The sequence below is a fragment of the Megalopta genalis genome, chromosome 10 (assembly GCF_051020955.1).
Source record: "Megalopta genalis isolate 19385.01 chromosome 10, iyMegGena1_principal, whole genome shotgun sequence".
NCBI classification, from domain to species: domain Eukaryota; kingdom Metazoa; phylum Arthropoda; class Insecta; order Hymenoptera; family Halictidae; genus Megalopta; species Megalopta genalis.
The window spans coordinates 16,989,896-17,005,087 of record NC_135022.1 but is presented as its reverse complement, the minus strand read 5'-3'; the positions used below and the strand labels follow the sequence as shown (position 1 = coordinate 17,005,087).

The window sequence follows — 15,192 nt, the reverse complement described above, 5'->3', positions numbered from 1 at the left end:
CAATTAACACTAAACATGCCATACCATCGTATAAACCGCACACTATTTCACTCCGTTAAGCTGTGGAAATAATTTTTGCTTCACCTATGTTCAAGTAAAAATATGAAAATGCAAGTTATAGTGATGCAGAATTTTCGCACAATGCCTCCTACATAAATCAAAGCACTTCAATCGGAATATAGGTAACATCTAAAATATTTTCAAACACTTCAATTACAATATCCTATACAGCGAGGAAATATATTAATAATATTCCTCGTTTGCAAAATCCTGCGAACGTAAACGGTTCTCTCACATCCATAAAACGTATTTCAACCTGAAGCACAATAATCGTTTCATAGTCGATGCTTCAAAGCCATCGATGTTAGATAACGATTTCTGCTGTGCCTCGCGAAGTCTCAGAGCCCCCGTAGCAGAGTTTGAAAACCGTTCTGTGCCATGCTAACGAGAGGACGAAAGGGGGAATTCGATTGACGGAAGCACGGGCAATTGATCGAGGCCTACGAGTCGTCGAGAGTCGTCGAGACGACGGCGAGGAGGATCCCCTTACCTTTGTCGAGGTAGGTAAATAATGTATCCTGTCCAGGTAAATATAGAGCGCCGGCCCGGAAGGAACGGCAGACCTGACCGCCATTAGGAATAAATAAATCGTCAGACAGGTTTGCATGAAAAATTTATTCGTGACGCACGCGTTTTTATGTACAGCGATAAGAATATAGAGCACGCGTCATCGCTACGATGCCATCCGAAAATAGACGTCGCGATCTCTTGGCCGCGGGGGTGGCCGACACCCCTAATCGAGCATCGCGTTAACGACTCGTCGACGTTACAATTACGACGGTTCTCTCGCTCGGGAATGGTGCCAGCAGACGTCCGAGAACATCTCGGAACCCTGACTACCTGTTAACCGGTAGCTGACGAATCAACTCGTCGACAGGCTGTTATGCCAACTCTCCATAATGAGTCTAAGAACTATACAAATTGGGAAACTGGAGACTTGAATGCTTCTGACGGAGATGGAAAGAAGGGACAAGGCTTGACACGATGGTTTAAGCTGTAGTTCTTCGTTTGATCTCGTTCTCAAAGTTATTCGAAGGACATCGATGACTCTGTTCAATGATACCACGAGCTTTTACTTTTGGAATCTTGTAGCTGCTTTTGGGACGAAGTTTACAAAATGGTATCGTGGTGTCTGACAGGAAATTGCATTTGGAATAGGACAAGCGAATCGTCTTTAATGTGCATGCTCCTTTTTTCTCAATATTATTTGAAGCGCGGCGTTGATTGCGCTTGCTCTAGCGCCGAGGCAAAAGTCGCCCGCATAACAGGTCAACAGGTCAACAGGTCGATCCCGTTGATAAGTATTAAAGAAGTCACGACCAGGGTGATTCGAATGAATAACGAAACGAATGTGGGTGAATTATGGGAGATGGCTCGTCTAATCGATTAAAAGAATCTAACTCATATTTGCATGAATCAAATCACTATACGTTTACAAAATTGTTCCCGTAGTTACCATGGGAAATTCGAGATATTCGCAGACTTATGATCGATTTTAAATTGCGCGACCGCATCTCTGATCCATTTCCAATTTGAATCGAAAAATTCGAACTGAAATTGACTGCTAAAAATAAAATTACTAAAGATTACACGAGCTTTTCCCCCCTTAAGGACGCGCGACGGTAACGGACTGATTCTCGCGCCGAAGAACGCGAATAAATATTTCCTTATAAATAAAAAAGCATCTCGCAGCCGCCGAGATAGATCACATCCCGCTGATAATCGCATCAATAGCAGGTCGTCACAACATAATTGCAGTTGTCGCTATTGAAGCGAGTGTTGTTGCTGCTGTTGTTGCTGGGTCGCCTTGCTTAGGGGCTCGATGCTCGTTTGGCTCTCTGGTGATGGCGAGGCCTGCTTCTTCGCCTCCTCTTCGCCATCCTTCACCAATTGGGGAGGCAACGCGTTCAGCAACCCTTGTAGAAGCAAAATCTCTTGTCAGATTACTACTGGGATATTGGAAACTGGGAAAAGTTCTTACTCACCGACGGTCTCGCCTTTAAGAGAGGTGCCTGTAACGATAAAAGGGAGCTACAGTTTCCCGTGTAAACTTTAGGACCTCTTCTCAGCAGCCATCGTTCGTTTTGGGGAAAATGGTACCCGAGGAATGCATATAAATTGTTAACACGATTTTACCTCTATAAAAATTGCCATACTTTGTACGTAATAAATTGTTACTTAACATAAGTGAATGCAATCAGTGGCTCTTCTTCTTGGTTATAAAATTGTCCTTCTTGTTAAACGTGACAGCGCAAAGGTTAAATAAATCGATTGCAAATGGTATTTTAATGATCCCATTTGTTAAGACACTGGAGTTAATTGCATCCGGAAAGGAAGCAAGTAGAATTGTATTTTAGCGGTTCCATTTATTAAGGGACAAAATTTATGTTGAGAGGGCAGTTAGTTATACCCTATGAGAAAACAAAAAAATCCTTACGTCGTAAGGACAAGATTAATGTTTTCGGGAGATTTGAAAGCAGCCAGGTTCATTTTTAGCACCGGATGAGAACGATGACCGCCAAATGACGTACTTCTCACGTTTTCTCGAGTGCTGTATCAAATGCAAAAGTCACAACTATCACTACCACGATGATAGTTGACATACCGTTGCCGCGATACTTGTTCAACTGCTGGTACACCTGTTTCATCCTTTCGATGTTGATCCTGGAGCTCTTGCCATGATTCACCATCGGCAGCGAGTAATCTTGACCGATGATGCACTTAGCGGTTCTTTGTACGCTGAGTGGTGCATTCCAGGGCTCGTGGATGTATCTCGTAGGGATGTTCTTCAACACTGGGAGATAACGCCTAGCATCCAAGTAAAATATACGAATCATAAAATTAGAATACTCTAGAACGTGCCAATAATCAAATAATATCTCTAGAAGAGGTGTTTTTAAAAGGCTGAACTTTTGCTACCTGATGTAGTCGCCATTGGGATCGGCTTTCCTGCCGAACCTCACCGGGCAATAGCAATGAAAGAATTGTTGGAAGAAGGAACTGCAAGACAGCCACATCCACATGCCAGCGTTGACGGACCAGTCAGCATCCAGCAGGAGCTCGTCGAACACCTTGAGGAACGTTCATCGTGTATCGTTTATGAATCTGTTCTTCGGAAAAAGATTGCTGAAGTCACAATAGCTAGTTTGCATAGGATATTAATTATAATATGAAATGAAGCCTTATGAGAGAAAACAGCAACTATTCGAGCAACTATACATGCAACTGTAAATAAAGATAATAGGATTAAAGTAACGCAATACTCTCTGAAATGAAATAAACAGAAACAGTTGGTCTGTAAATATGAAAGATGTAAAAAGTGTTACCATCTGTAATAAAACATTCAATGTATGAAATTCTTGCAGTGTTCTTCCTCAAATAACACCTCGTCATTACCGACACAATCAAATTAATAAAGCAATTAACCCGAATAAATCTAACAAACAATGTGAAGACTGATATTTTTTTAAATCGTTCTTATTAATAAATTCACACTTAAGGTAACTGAAACAGACGATTCGCAGCAATCAGCTATGACTCCAGGCATCTTTTTACCGAAAAACAGACCACAGGTATTAACACTGATCACGCAATAGCGATAACAGAATCAAGACGCTGCAGATCTCGGTCATGAAATGCCAGCACGAGACATTTTACCTTCATTCCTTCTTCCCAGGAGATCCAAAGGTCGCCTCTGGTAAGAAAGCAGGCTACGGCGTGTCTGGCCAAGTGATGGATCCAGCCCTCCTCTCGTAGCTGCGTCATGATCGCGTCGATCCACGGAAATCCCGTTTGGCCCTATTCGAAAGAGAAGAACGCCATTCGATCGTAATTCGGTGAATTTGCGATGCACGGAAAATCCATTCGAGTCACTCACGTTTGCCCACTTGGCTAAAGCCTCCACGTTCTTGTCCCAGGGAATCTGCACGCAAATCGGGTTCCCCTGCATTCGATCGAAGTTAGGGTTCTTGGTCGCTGCGCAGTAAAAGAACTCGCGCCATAACAGCTGGCCGTGCAGCGATAATGGTGGAACTGCTTTCTTAATCTGCAATATGATGCAGAAGCATTCGTCTAACTGAATATTATATGCTTTTGTATTGGAACTTTCGCTGAAAATTTGCTGAAACTATATCTATAGTGTTTGGAACTATCTCACTTGGAAATATTTTGAATCTAGCATGGTGGACGCTATTGATGATCTCATGGAAGCCATGGTTACATCTATTAATATCCTTAAATATAGACCTTGTGCATTTGAAGAGAGAAATACACTTGATGGAAACTAGTATCATTTTGTATAAATTTTATTTCGGTTAGATTACCATTAATCCTCTTATCGGACCTACTATAACTGTTTGACAATTGACACTGTCTGCTAGAAGATTCGAATTCAAATGAAAGTCTACCCTTGGCAAATGAATTAAATTGGTAGCTGAAGAGTCCAAGTTGTCTAGGAGAAGTACCATAGAAAATACATTAAAATAAATGTTGATGGATGCAAGCGATGGACGTGTCAAGAACATTCACTTTTCGGGAGTTAAAGTACTTTTTAATACTCGAAACACCACTTCCGACCAGGCTCTAAATATCCAGGACAAGGTGGAGCTAAACGGATCCCGACCTGAGATTCTCGCAGATCAACTTATTCCGGATACAATTTCAAAGTTACTGAAGCAATAGCCTCGGTAAAACTACTACACAAGTAACCGGCAACCCGGGTGACAGAAGATTAGAAATTAAAGGAAACCTTTGTAAGCTGACCGGCCGAGGGTTAGCTGATCAGCTGTGTAATCAGCTGCATGACTTCGAGTAGTGAAAGCCCTAAGTCCGTAAGAAGATCACAAAAGTAGAACATTCTCGGGCGCGCAAACACAATATACCTTCTTATAGAGATCGGTAAGCTGGTAGTAAAAGAGCCTGGTGCTCAGGCAGCCAAATCTTAAATAGGGCGATAGGCCAGTCTGACTGGGCAGCAAGGACTGTGGAGTCATCTTCGGTCTGCCGAAGCTGGCCACCCACGCTTTTCTCTCGAGGTGTCGGCCCAGTCTTGCCAGAGCTTCGCTTTCGCCGCCTACCCAGACGGGTGGTCGAAGCCCTTCCGTGTCGAAACCTGGCAATAATTTAAAGAAAACACTTTCACTGACTTGAAAACCGACATCCTCAAAAGTGCTGTTCAATCCAGTGCCTAGATCATTAATTCACATGTCTTGGTCAATTGACACCGTTAGTAAGACTGCAAACACTTATTTTCTAAGCTAAGGCAAATTCCGTCGTGTTTTCGTTCTCACCGCAAACAAATTTTGAGAATATAGAAACTCTGTGTAATAGACCGATTCACAAAGATTTACCAAGCTCTTCGAGGGTAGGCACGCCATAGTGGTCGTCGTGGTCCTCCTTGAGGGGCGTATAGGCCGATCCGACGCAGACGGAGGTGACGGTCTGCACCGGTGGTTCCGGCGGGTCCATGCTGGCCACGACATTTTGAAATTGATGATACGTCAGCGGCGGCTTGCCCCCGTTCTTCTCGATGATCCTGAAACGAGAACCCGATGAAGCAGCTGCCGTTGCCGTGATACTGGCGATCGACAAACTCGAAAAAGAAAACTGTGCTCACTCGTCTAGCTTGTAGAGGGTGTGCGAGACCCTTTGGACCACCGAGATGCCCAACTCATTGCACAGCGCAGAAATATTGTGATCTCTGACACGACCGAATGGCTCTGGGTCCTCCTCGAAGGTCAGGTTCGTCGTGCCCCATTCCTTGAAGAGTTTTGGCAAAGCGTCCGCTGGCTGACCTCGTATCACGAATAATCTGGAGTTCAGCTTCCTCAGAGAACAGTCCAGGTCCTCTAGGCACTGTAGCAGGAACCTGTCGTTCGTAGAAATGAAAATTCTTTGCAGTTTTTTTAACTGTTTTGACAGAGGTCATTGTATTATGATCCATCGGGAATACCAGAAAGAGTGCAACAATATCTTCAGGAACCTACTTCCACTTTTTTCAGAATTTATTATTGCGTATTTTTGTCCATAATCATAGTTACTGTACGTCGTAATTTACAGTATAGTCATAGAAGCTGAAATATCAACATGAAACTTGAAACAAGAAGGACTCCGAAGTCCTCTAAATCAAAAGAAGATGGATATACATATGTACACCGAGAGTGTTCTTGATAGTTTCAGCGTCCGAAGATGGGCTATCATGAGAGTTTTAAAGGTTTCTCTTCCAAATCAAAAGGCAGAAATACCCTACGAAGGCGTTGCCAGGATAAAAAAACAGATGGGTTTCCTAGGACTCACCTCCACTTATTGATGCCGACGTTGGTGCTTCCGGCGAACCAGGGGTCCAAGACGAAGACGCATCGGAAGGTGGCCGCGCCTGCCAGCCCCTCTCTCAGCGAGGGGTTGTCATGCAGCCTGAGCCCCCTACGGAACCAGTGAACCGTGTGCTTCTGGCCCTGGTTCCCCACGTCCGGATTTATTTCCCTGCTCCGGCTGCCCGTCATCTTCGCCTCCTTCTCCTCGTCCTCCTCCTCCTCCCCGTCCGCCACCCTTGTTTCCGTCACCTTGCCTCTTCCTTGCAGCCCTGGAACTGTCTTCCACGCTTGTCGAAATGCCCCTAATCTATCGTCGCGATCCTTCCAGCGCCAGAATCGCGCTCGTCAATTGGAAGATCGCATTTTCGAAGAGATCGCCGACCCACCCCTGCCTGGCCCTGTCGCGTAACGTTTCTTTCTCGAACTTTGCGAACAGTTTGTCTTTTCACTGGTTCAATCCCCAAGGGAGGCGAATTGCGACCTTGAACGGCAGCCTCAGCCTCCGAGCACCGTCATTCTCGCGAATCGATTATGCTGAGCGGTTTTTAGGTCATCAAGGTCGCCACTGGGCTCGATCGATCTCAGGTGTTCGGTCGATTGGATCGGTTCGCTGGTTATGGAAAAGAGAATAATTAGTTGTGTCGTCTCGCGGGAATTGTCTCACCACTGTCTAAAGAACTATTGGGACACCTAAGGGTGAAGGTATTGCTGATTGGTACCTTTGTCCTACTATCTGGACATTGCTGGAAAAGGCTAAATGACTTCCCCAGATGGAATAGATTTTTCTTCTTACAAAATATAAAACTGCTTAAAAGTGCTTGGAAAATTATTTAAGTAGTTTCTTCAAGTGTAGAATAAGGAATGATTTCATTTAACTGCCAAATAATTGAATAATCTAAAGGAAAATTATTAGAGTTATTTTAAAATTCATACAGTTGTTAATTAATTATGAAATGTATCATAAATAGCGCCATCCTCGGGGCCTGACTTGCTATTAGATATTCTACTGCGCGTGACCCGGTCAACGATGATTCGACATCTGACTATGTACCGATCATTCTACTGCCTTCAATAAAACACCCCTTTTGATTAAGATACGTTTAATTTTGCAATATTTTCTCTATTCAACATAACTACTTCCTTCAAGGACCATATTTAAGAATATAAAGCACATGATAAAAGTTATTACAATAAATACAAATATGATAAAATAATTCGTTAGTGTCTGTGTTGACCCTCGACTAGCAGACAATATTGAATACCAATTACAGTTTCGTTTTCAATTTTCTTAAACATACTTGATTAATCAGCTGTAACTAGAAACTGAATATGACTGATAACGATTTTTACGTTACGGGTCAATACAGACCCGATATTAATGCTGCAGTGGCATGTTCGCCGCTAATTTTCACGAGGAAACATTTCTTTCGTTCCGGTTGTTCGCAGTTCGCAGGTCCAGGAATAACCGCGAAACGCCGGGAAATAGAACGCGTCGTCTGCAGCACGGAAAGCAAACAATACGGTTCCGGATACGTTTTTTTATTTTCGTCCAACTTCGTTAGCTGGAGATTAATTCCAGGTCGATTCACGTAACTATATACCATTCACCCCCTATCCTGCCTGAATATAGACGCGTGTTATATAATTATATGTATAATTGTAATATTTGTGATCTCACTCGGATTAACAATATTTCTAATTCCCACAATTTTACCCTCGATTTAGTCTTCACGAATCAATATTCCATTTGTTATTTAACTCATTCCATCTGTAACCAGCGGCCAACATACGGCTTTCTTCAATTGTGACTATACAAACATCCCCTCTATTCTAAATTCTATTCCTTGGAACTCTTGCTCAAATCAATTATGTCTAAATGATTCTGTCTCATTTTTCTATAACATTCGTCAGCATGTAATTGAGATACATATTGTTTTACGTCCACATCGTCCCTTCAAATTTCCTTTCTGATTTAATGCTGTATTAAAACAACTTATTCTTGTCAAGGAATCTGTTCTTTGTAAACTGAAACGTTCAAATAATTACAATTACTATCTTTCTTTCAGTCATGTTAGGAATTTATGTAAATCAACAACCAATATCATTTCGGTCATATACTTTATATCTATCAAAATGTACTGTAAAATGTACTCCCTGTCACTGTATTCGTTTTAAATAAATTTGGTTACCTCATAATAGGCATTCAACCGTAAATAAATTAAAAATGAAGAGAAAAGAATGAAAATAACTATAATGTCCCCGTGTCCCGAAACACCACAGTTGACATACGAATCGAGCGTGTTGCATTACCACCGCGATAATAATCGATAATTGATGCACACGTGGCACAATTTGAATTACGCGCCTGTTTCGAATTCAACACAAATTGCGCACTCAAGTTGCTGACAATTTGCGTCGTCGCAAACTTCTTACTTGCCTCGTAAGAAGAAAGGTTTATCGGAAGCGAAAGAAAGTTCGCGGTTACGAACGTGGACATTTCGGTTTTGATATTTCATTGAGCAAGAGCGTCGAAGCTTGCGTCGCTCGTTCAGATCTCGCCGGTTGTTTACTTAACCTAGTATACACGCCTGACTGAACGGTACCCGAAGATAATTCGTGGCGACGTTCTTCGCCGGTCAAGCTTGTAATTATCTACAGAATAATACGATCGGACTAACTGCAGCAGCTCCCTGGAAATAGACGGCAAGATGACAGGCAAACGACAAGAGAGAGAGTTGGATCCGGATTCAAGTAAGTTTTCATGGAAGCATTAATTGAAATTGGTAAACACCGCTCCGTTTTTGTGTTCGATTTCGCGAAACTATACAGGGAACTTTATGAATGATTTGTCGCGAGCACACGCTGTGTTCGTCCATTGAAGCGGTAAACAAAACACAATATTACCACATGACCGATTCTGAACCATAAACAGTGAACGAGACGATACAGCAACGAGATAGCGTTCCCCTTGTTTCGTTTGTGTTTATCTCTGACAGTCGAATACTGATAGATACTAAAAGCACACATTGAAACTACTAATTACGATCAATCAATCAATCAATCGATTTTCAATAACAGGCATCTTTGTTGTGGTATGAAATTACTCGGCGCAGAATGGACCGATCCAAGGTCGTTCACGTGATCAAACATGGTAGAATTGTTATCATCGCAGCCGATTCCAAGTAGAACGCATATTCTGCGTGTAAGACGTTCCATGGTTTTTTCGTCTGTTCGAACAGTGAAAGTTCCACGCGGTGTCTGAATCGATCCGGATTTTTAACGGGCCACTATAAAACAATAACGATCAACGTAATAAATGTCTTACATGGAAATTCGTTTAAACCGAGCTCGAGGCGGATGTGCGTCATGCGAACGACCCACGACCGACTCTTTCGGCGAGAAATAAATTCTTCGAAGTGTTCGCCGCGATTCTGCGTCCACTTTTCGAATTGAATCCTCTGCAGCAAGACGTCGAGGCTTTTTTTAATAGCTCGGCGAATGATTAGACAGGTTGCGACGCGTGAAAAATGGCGACTAAATTCTAGAGGAAAACATGTGACGCGGATCGATATTGCGACCTACGCGATAGTGGGCACGGTAAATGAAACGCATTTTCAGCAACGTATATATTGCAGTGACGCGGACACGAATGTCCGATGCTGGGTCACAGGCGACCCATGCCGATCTTCGCAATAGATATCCGCCCCACTCCTTACGCCAAACTCGTCGCATGGGAATGGAAGGAGCGCAGCTATTACGACAATTGATGTGCATGCGTTAGATGTCTTATTTTAGCAAACAGATCGCGGTATGAGAAAGATGGATGGGACAGAGAATTAATTTAGAATCGTGTAAAGAAATATACTTTCTCGACTTGTGGTAAAGCGAGCTGACATAATCCTGGATCGTTTCACGATGCCACGTTGTACGGCCAAAAATTGACAGTGTCAACAACATCGAGTGAGACCGTCTGCGCGGATCCTGGATCGATAAATATTACCGACACAACGCCATGCGATTCTTGGATAGGTCGATCGGCTGCACTTGCGTCGCACGATCAACACATCGGTCACCGTTGACCGACGGATACCGAACGCCACCGAATTGCAATTTATTGCGCGCTTAGCTTGTCAGCCACGAAAACGAACAGAAACGACGTGCCGAACACGCTAGCCTGCTGACATAATCGCTTTTCTTCTGATAGATCGTGACGTAACTATTGCGACACCGTCTCGATCGCCGTGTCTGGTCGGTAAAACAGGCTCTGGAATGCATCTGGATCGATTACGCTGACCGTGGTCATTCCACGCGCATTCCGATGTAATTGCTATTGCTATAGGACAGAGGTTGTAAATTTCGATGGTTTACTCTCAAGCATTTGTTATTTCTGAATAATGATAGATAACGAAGAGCTGTTTAATTGCTTTTCACGTGACACTGTTACTATGAACTTTGTTGCATTTGCGTTTATCGTGGCACTGTCCTTATCGTTTAGGTTCTCAAATAACGAACAGGATACTTTACAATCGACGTTATCAATCGTAGGACCTTGTTGGACCTCGCAAAGTACCTTCGTCCATTTCATGAGTTAGATGTATTGAAATTTGTACGTGAACTATATACACGTCTTCGAACCTACTTCTTTGAGTTCGACATTGATCTGGCTGGATATAATATATACAAATAGTTATTGATTAAAACTAGCTACTAGAAAATTAGAATTTCGTTTTCGTTGTTCGCTCGTTTTCTCTGAAGCATCTGCAAGCTAATCTAATCTGATTCGTTGATAATTCTTTAAAAATTGAATCGAAAATCGCATTGATAGATATGAAAACGTCCTTAGAAACAATGCTCGTCGCGTCGGTGATAATCAAACAGCTTCTTTGATTAGAAACAAACAATGAAGTAATAAACAGCTAAGATCTAGCGACAAAACGCCTCGCGCTCGAGGCTCGAAAATAAACAACGAACGCGTAATTCCAAAGTTGCACATCATTAGATCCTCGGAAGATTCGATGCGTGGGTTCGCTAAGGGAGGTAAACTGGTACTCTGATCTCCGGTGAACCACCGGGTAGCAAGGTTGCAGGGCAGCAGGTACTCACGTTTCCAAGCAGGGTCATTCCATCCGGGTACTACAAAGTTCCTCGATGCACCTGGCAATCGCTTATCGCGGCTCGCGGAAGTAATCACGCACACGGGGACACAGATTTGCGCGCACACGTTTGAACGAGCACAAGTGCGCCCGCGCAAATGTAATCATACGCACCTGAGATTAGGCAAGCGCACACAGCGAAAGCAGTGTATTCGCTCGCGCGCGGAAACCCGGCTACGCGCGCACACACAGGGTGCGAGGAAACACGCGAGTACAGAGGGTACACAAGACACTGGATAAACCGGGTACACACCGGGTACCCGGGTAACATAGGGTACACTGCAACGAGCCCGCACTTGCACTCACATGGACACGCGCACACGCGCGCGATCCCGATACAAAGTCTCAGGAGTCACAAGAAGGTTTGGTACTGGCGCAATTGGATCACGGTGACGGTACCATGGCTTCGGGTACCCTGGCGACCCGTCGCCGCTCTTCGCGCTTCCTGTCACGGTTCCTCGACCCGCGGCGAACTGGTCCAACGGTGACCCGTTTTCTTCGGGAACGGAATTCGCGATCAAAAACGCGGCGCGCCGAGGGAACGGTTGCTCGCATATGCGAACGTGCAACATGAAAGCGAGCTCATAGGGGAGGAGAGGCGCAGTTAGTAAGAGCAAGGGGAACCCGAGCCACGCCGAGTGCAACGTGATCACCGTGCCGCGTACCTTCCAATTGGCCTAGTCGATCACGTGGTTCATCGGTCACGTTGCAACCGCTGTGGTTCTCGTCTTACTCGACTCACTCTCTCCTTCTGGCTAACCAAAGCGATGTTGTCTCCCTTTCGTTGGATGGTGCACGATTCGATTTCTTCCTAATTACTGAAAACAGTTTTTGATCGCTGGGCTCTATTTCGCGTCCCGCGATGCCCACCTTTATGGAGTGCGAATGGGGTGGCCCTTTGGGCGTCTCTGACATTGATTCGCAACTTTCGGACTGTGAATCGAATCGTAAATGGTTTTCGTTGCTGAGATAAAATGGTTGTTGCGGAATATTTCGCGACCGTTTCACGATGATCTTCGCTAAGTATTGCACTTGATGTACACTATGAAATCCGTCTGCAAAGCCCTGCGATTTGCTGATAACCCTATGGTCTCCTCTGAGGTGTTATTCAAATATGAGCGAACTCCCGTGTCTTCGTATGTGTACCCGGTGTCTCTTCCTTGACTCTTGGTGAAGATGTGTCTTAACTTCATTCACTAAAATTCTTATCTCCTTATTTAGCGAGGGTAGGACTTGCGTTTCAAGCTAGGGAAATCGTGGCATTCGAGGAAGGAAAACTGATCTCTAATGTGACTGAAAAAATAAGTGATCTCTTAATAGGAGATCGGAGAAGTGATTTTCCAAATTACGAAGTCGAGCAACATTTTCAAAGCAACAATTTATCATAATCGAGGCAACGCATGAATTACTAATAGTAAATGTAAGTATTGTTTGATATTTAAAATTGGCATGAAAGGTTACACGACGCAATAGTTTCCGTTGTAGTAGCTTCTTCTTCGCAATTTATTATGGTGTTATCAGTAAGCTGCAGATCTTAATACGTTCATGGCGCGTGCGGTGTTGTGAAACATGCAAACCTACTGGTTCACTAAGATCAATAACATTTCTATTTTATTTTGGCCTGAAGCAATCTTCTAAAATTGCGACAGGAATGTTTACTCTACTCTAATTACCATAAAGTGACGCACGAAAGTGGAAATTTGCATAAACATCTACAATCTGGTTATGAGGTTTAAAGGAGTTTCATTGGCTCTCTTGTGATCAATAGTGCGCGTCAGATCTGTTTCTCATAACAGGCAGCAATTTCAGTTTCTAAGTCACAGAAGATCCTAGATCCGATCATGCAGTGTGCGTTCAATGAATCGAGTTAGTAATAGGAAACGGATGTACGCGATAATCACTTTAGTTAGATCACTTAGGTGGCCGATTAGTCAGGCAGAGTTGCAACCTTGCGTCTATCACGTGCCTAGAACGCTGCAACTTTGTTCCCATGCTGTGACTCAACCGTCTGCTTCGACCAGCACGTCTGCACCAAATGATCCAATATAGTATCCCATTTGTCGGGACACTGATCTTTGACACCCTAATTAGATATCCACGTTTTGCATTGTTTGCCTAGCTCTAAAAATTAAGTTTTCGGTCTGCGAAGTGCAAGAGAATCTGGCGAATAATTAATACTGGAGATTCCTTGCGACCTAGGACATCTGTGTTCTCAATTGAGCAACTACTGTTTAAGCATATATTGTTACTAATTCGTAGCAGGGCATTGAAGTCACTTCAAGTACAACAATTACTATAAAATACCGAGTATCAAAGCGGAGCAAATCGGGGCAAAATTTGAATTAGAATGCTTCTATGGTTCTGAAAATTGTCCTACATAATAGAGCTGAAGTTTCCTAAAAATGAAGGCGCATTTCCAAGAATGCCTTTATGCCTATTAAACGATAATTCCTAATAAAAGGAAGCTTCGAGCACCCTGTTTAAGGGACCCTTCCGTGTCGTTATGGGAAACTGCAGAATGTCTATCTAATTTGTTAGAGAAGGACGGGAGGAATCGCTAATCCGCGAAGAAACAGCGCCAAAACGGGTCGTATCGGCATAAAATGTTTAATTTCGACGCTTAGAAAGGTAATAAGTGTTACGGGGAAAGTGGCGTACACGCGTCGTCCTATTATTTCGCCATTCCCCGTGTCTACTGCAACGGGTTGCTCGTACCATGTTGCAATTACTCTCGCCGACACCCGCGGGTCGAGATATCCTGCGCCATTACAACGACAGACAACGTTTTATGTATTCGGGGTTCAAAATTAATCTGCGCGGCTGTCATATCGACTGACACGAGTACTACCAGGATTCTGCGTGATGGAAAGAGGATAACAGGACTGATTACTCCGGCAGATCCTCAACTCAGAATTTCCTGTTTTGTTTAAACAATAGCGTAGACTTTGTGCAATTCGAAATTCGCCGGATGCATATAGATTTTTGCGGTTTCCTACGATTCCACAAATGGTCCCTGGAAAAGGAAAAAGAAATTGACGGATTTTGCGGGATTTCCCCCTCCCCTCTCTTTCTCTCTCTCTCTCTCTGCATCTTTTCGAAAGTCCAGTGTAACATTTGAAACGGTCGAGCGCATGGTAAAAGTACCGAAACATTCGCGAATTCGCCGAAGCCATGTTTTCAATCGCTTTCCAATTTTGTCGCATTCTTCGCCGTGATTTCGTCGGCAGGAAACACAGCTGACGGACCGCGTTACGTTATGTAAGTCTGTTACACCAGGATATTTACCTATGCGGTACCCTTGACCGAATTCTATCATGCGCGCGCTCGCCGGTGCAGTTGCATTCACACGCGCATTATCGTTCTTTCAGCAACGCGGTCCGATTCCCTATGATGCAACGCGATGTAGCTGGCCGAGCGCTGACACGACCGATCATCGAGCAGAACGTCACGTTCGAACGATGCTCTTCTGCCATTCGATCTTCGGTCTTCGCCGAGTGCACGGTATTCCTTCATTATTTCGACGATATTGGTAGTCTTTCGAAAGGATCATGTTTAGACATTTTTTCTAGGAGAAGTACTAGATTTAATTTTTGAACAGGTATCGCTTTTAGAAATGCATATATTGGACCAGTTGTGCGAATTTTTCGGCAGCCGATATCTTAAGAAAT

At 43.7% G+C, this 15,192-nt stretch overlaps 2 protein-coding genes across 5 annotated transcripts in view; one reads left to right on the top strand and one right to left on the bottom strand.

Annotated features, from left to right (window-relative positions):
• Positions 1-660: 660 nt before the first annotated feature.
• Positions 661-12,103, bottom strand: phr6-4 ((6-4)-photolyase). Of its 4 annotated transcripts, none has more exons than XM_033470045.2 (11): positions 11,475-12,103; positions 6,355-6,981; positions 5,675-5,926; positions 5,409-5,593; positions 4,941-5,170; positions 3,938-4,105; positions 3,718-3,858; positions 2,980-3,131; positions 2,666-2,868; positions 2,046-2,072; positions 661-1,976 (listed from the first exon to the last, which is right to left on the bottom strand). In XM_033470045.2, the coding sequence occupies exons 2-11, from the start codon at positions 6,558-6,560 to the stop codon at positions 1,825-1,827; spliced, it is 1,716 nt and encodes a 571-aa protein (XP_033325936.2). In that variant the 5' UTR covers positions 6,561-6,981; positions 11,475-12,103; the 3' UTR covers positions 661-1,824. The 4 variants fall into 4 exon arrangements, with proteins under 4 accessions (XP_033325936.2, XP_033325937.2, XP_033325939.2 ...); XM_033470046.2 differs by lacking the exon at positions 11,475-12,103 and adding an exon at positions 10,237-10,571; XM_033470048.2 differs by lacking the exon at positions 11,475-12,103 and adding an exon at positions 9,697-10,208.
• LOC117220259 (Argonaute 2) overlaps positions 8,941-15,192 on the top strand; it is a 21,870-nt gene continuing 15,618 nt past the window's right edge. The window contains exon 1 of the mRNA XM_076524899.1: positions 8,941-9,122. Coding sequence (XP_076381014.1) covers positions 9,080-9,122 — 43 coding nt within the window. The 5' untranslated portion in view covers positions 8,941-9,079. The remainder of the gene's footprint in view (positions 9,123-15,192) is intronic.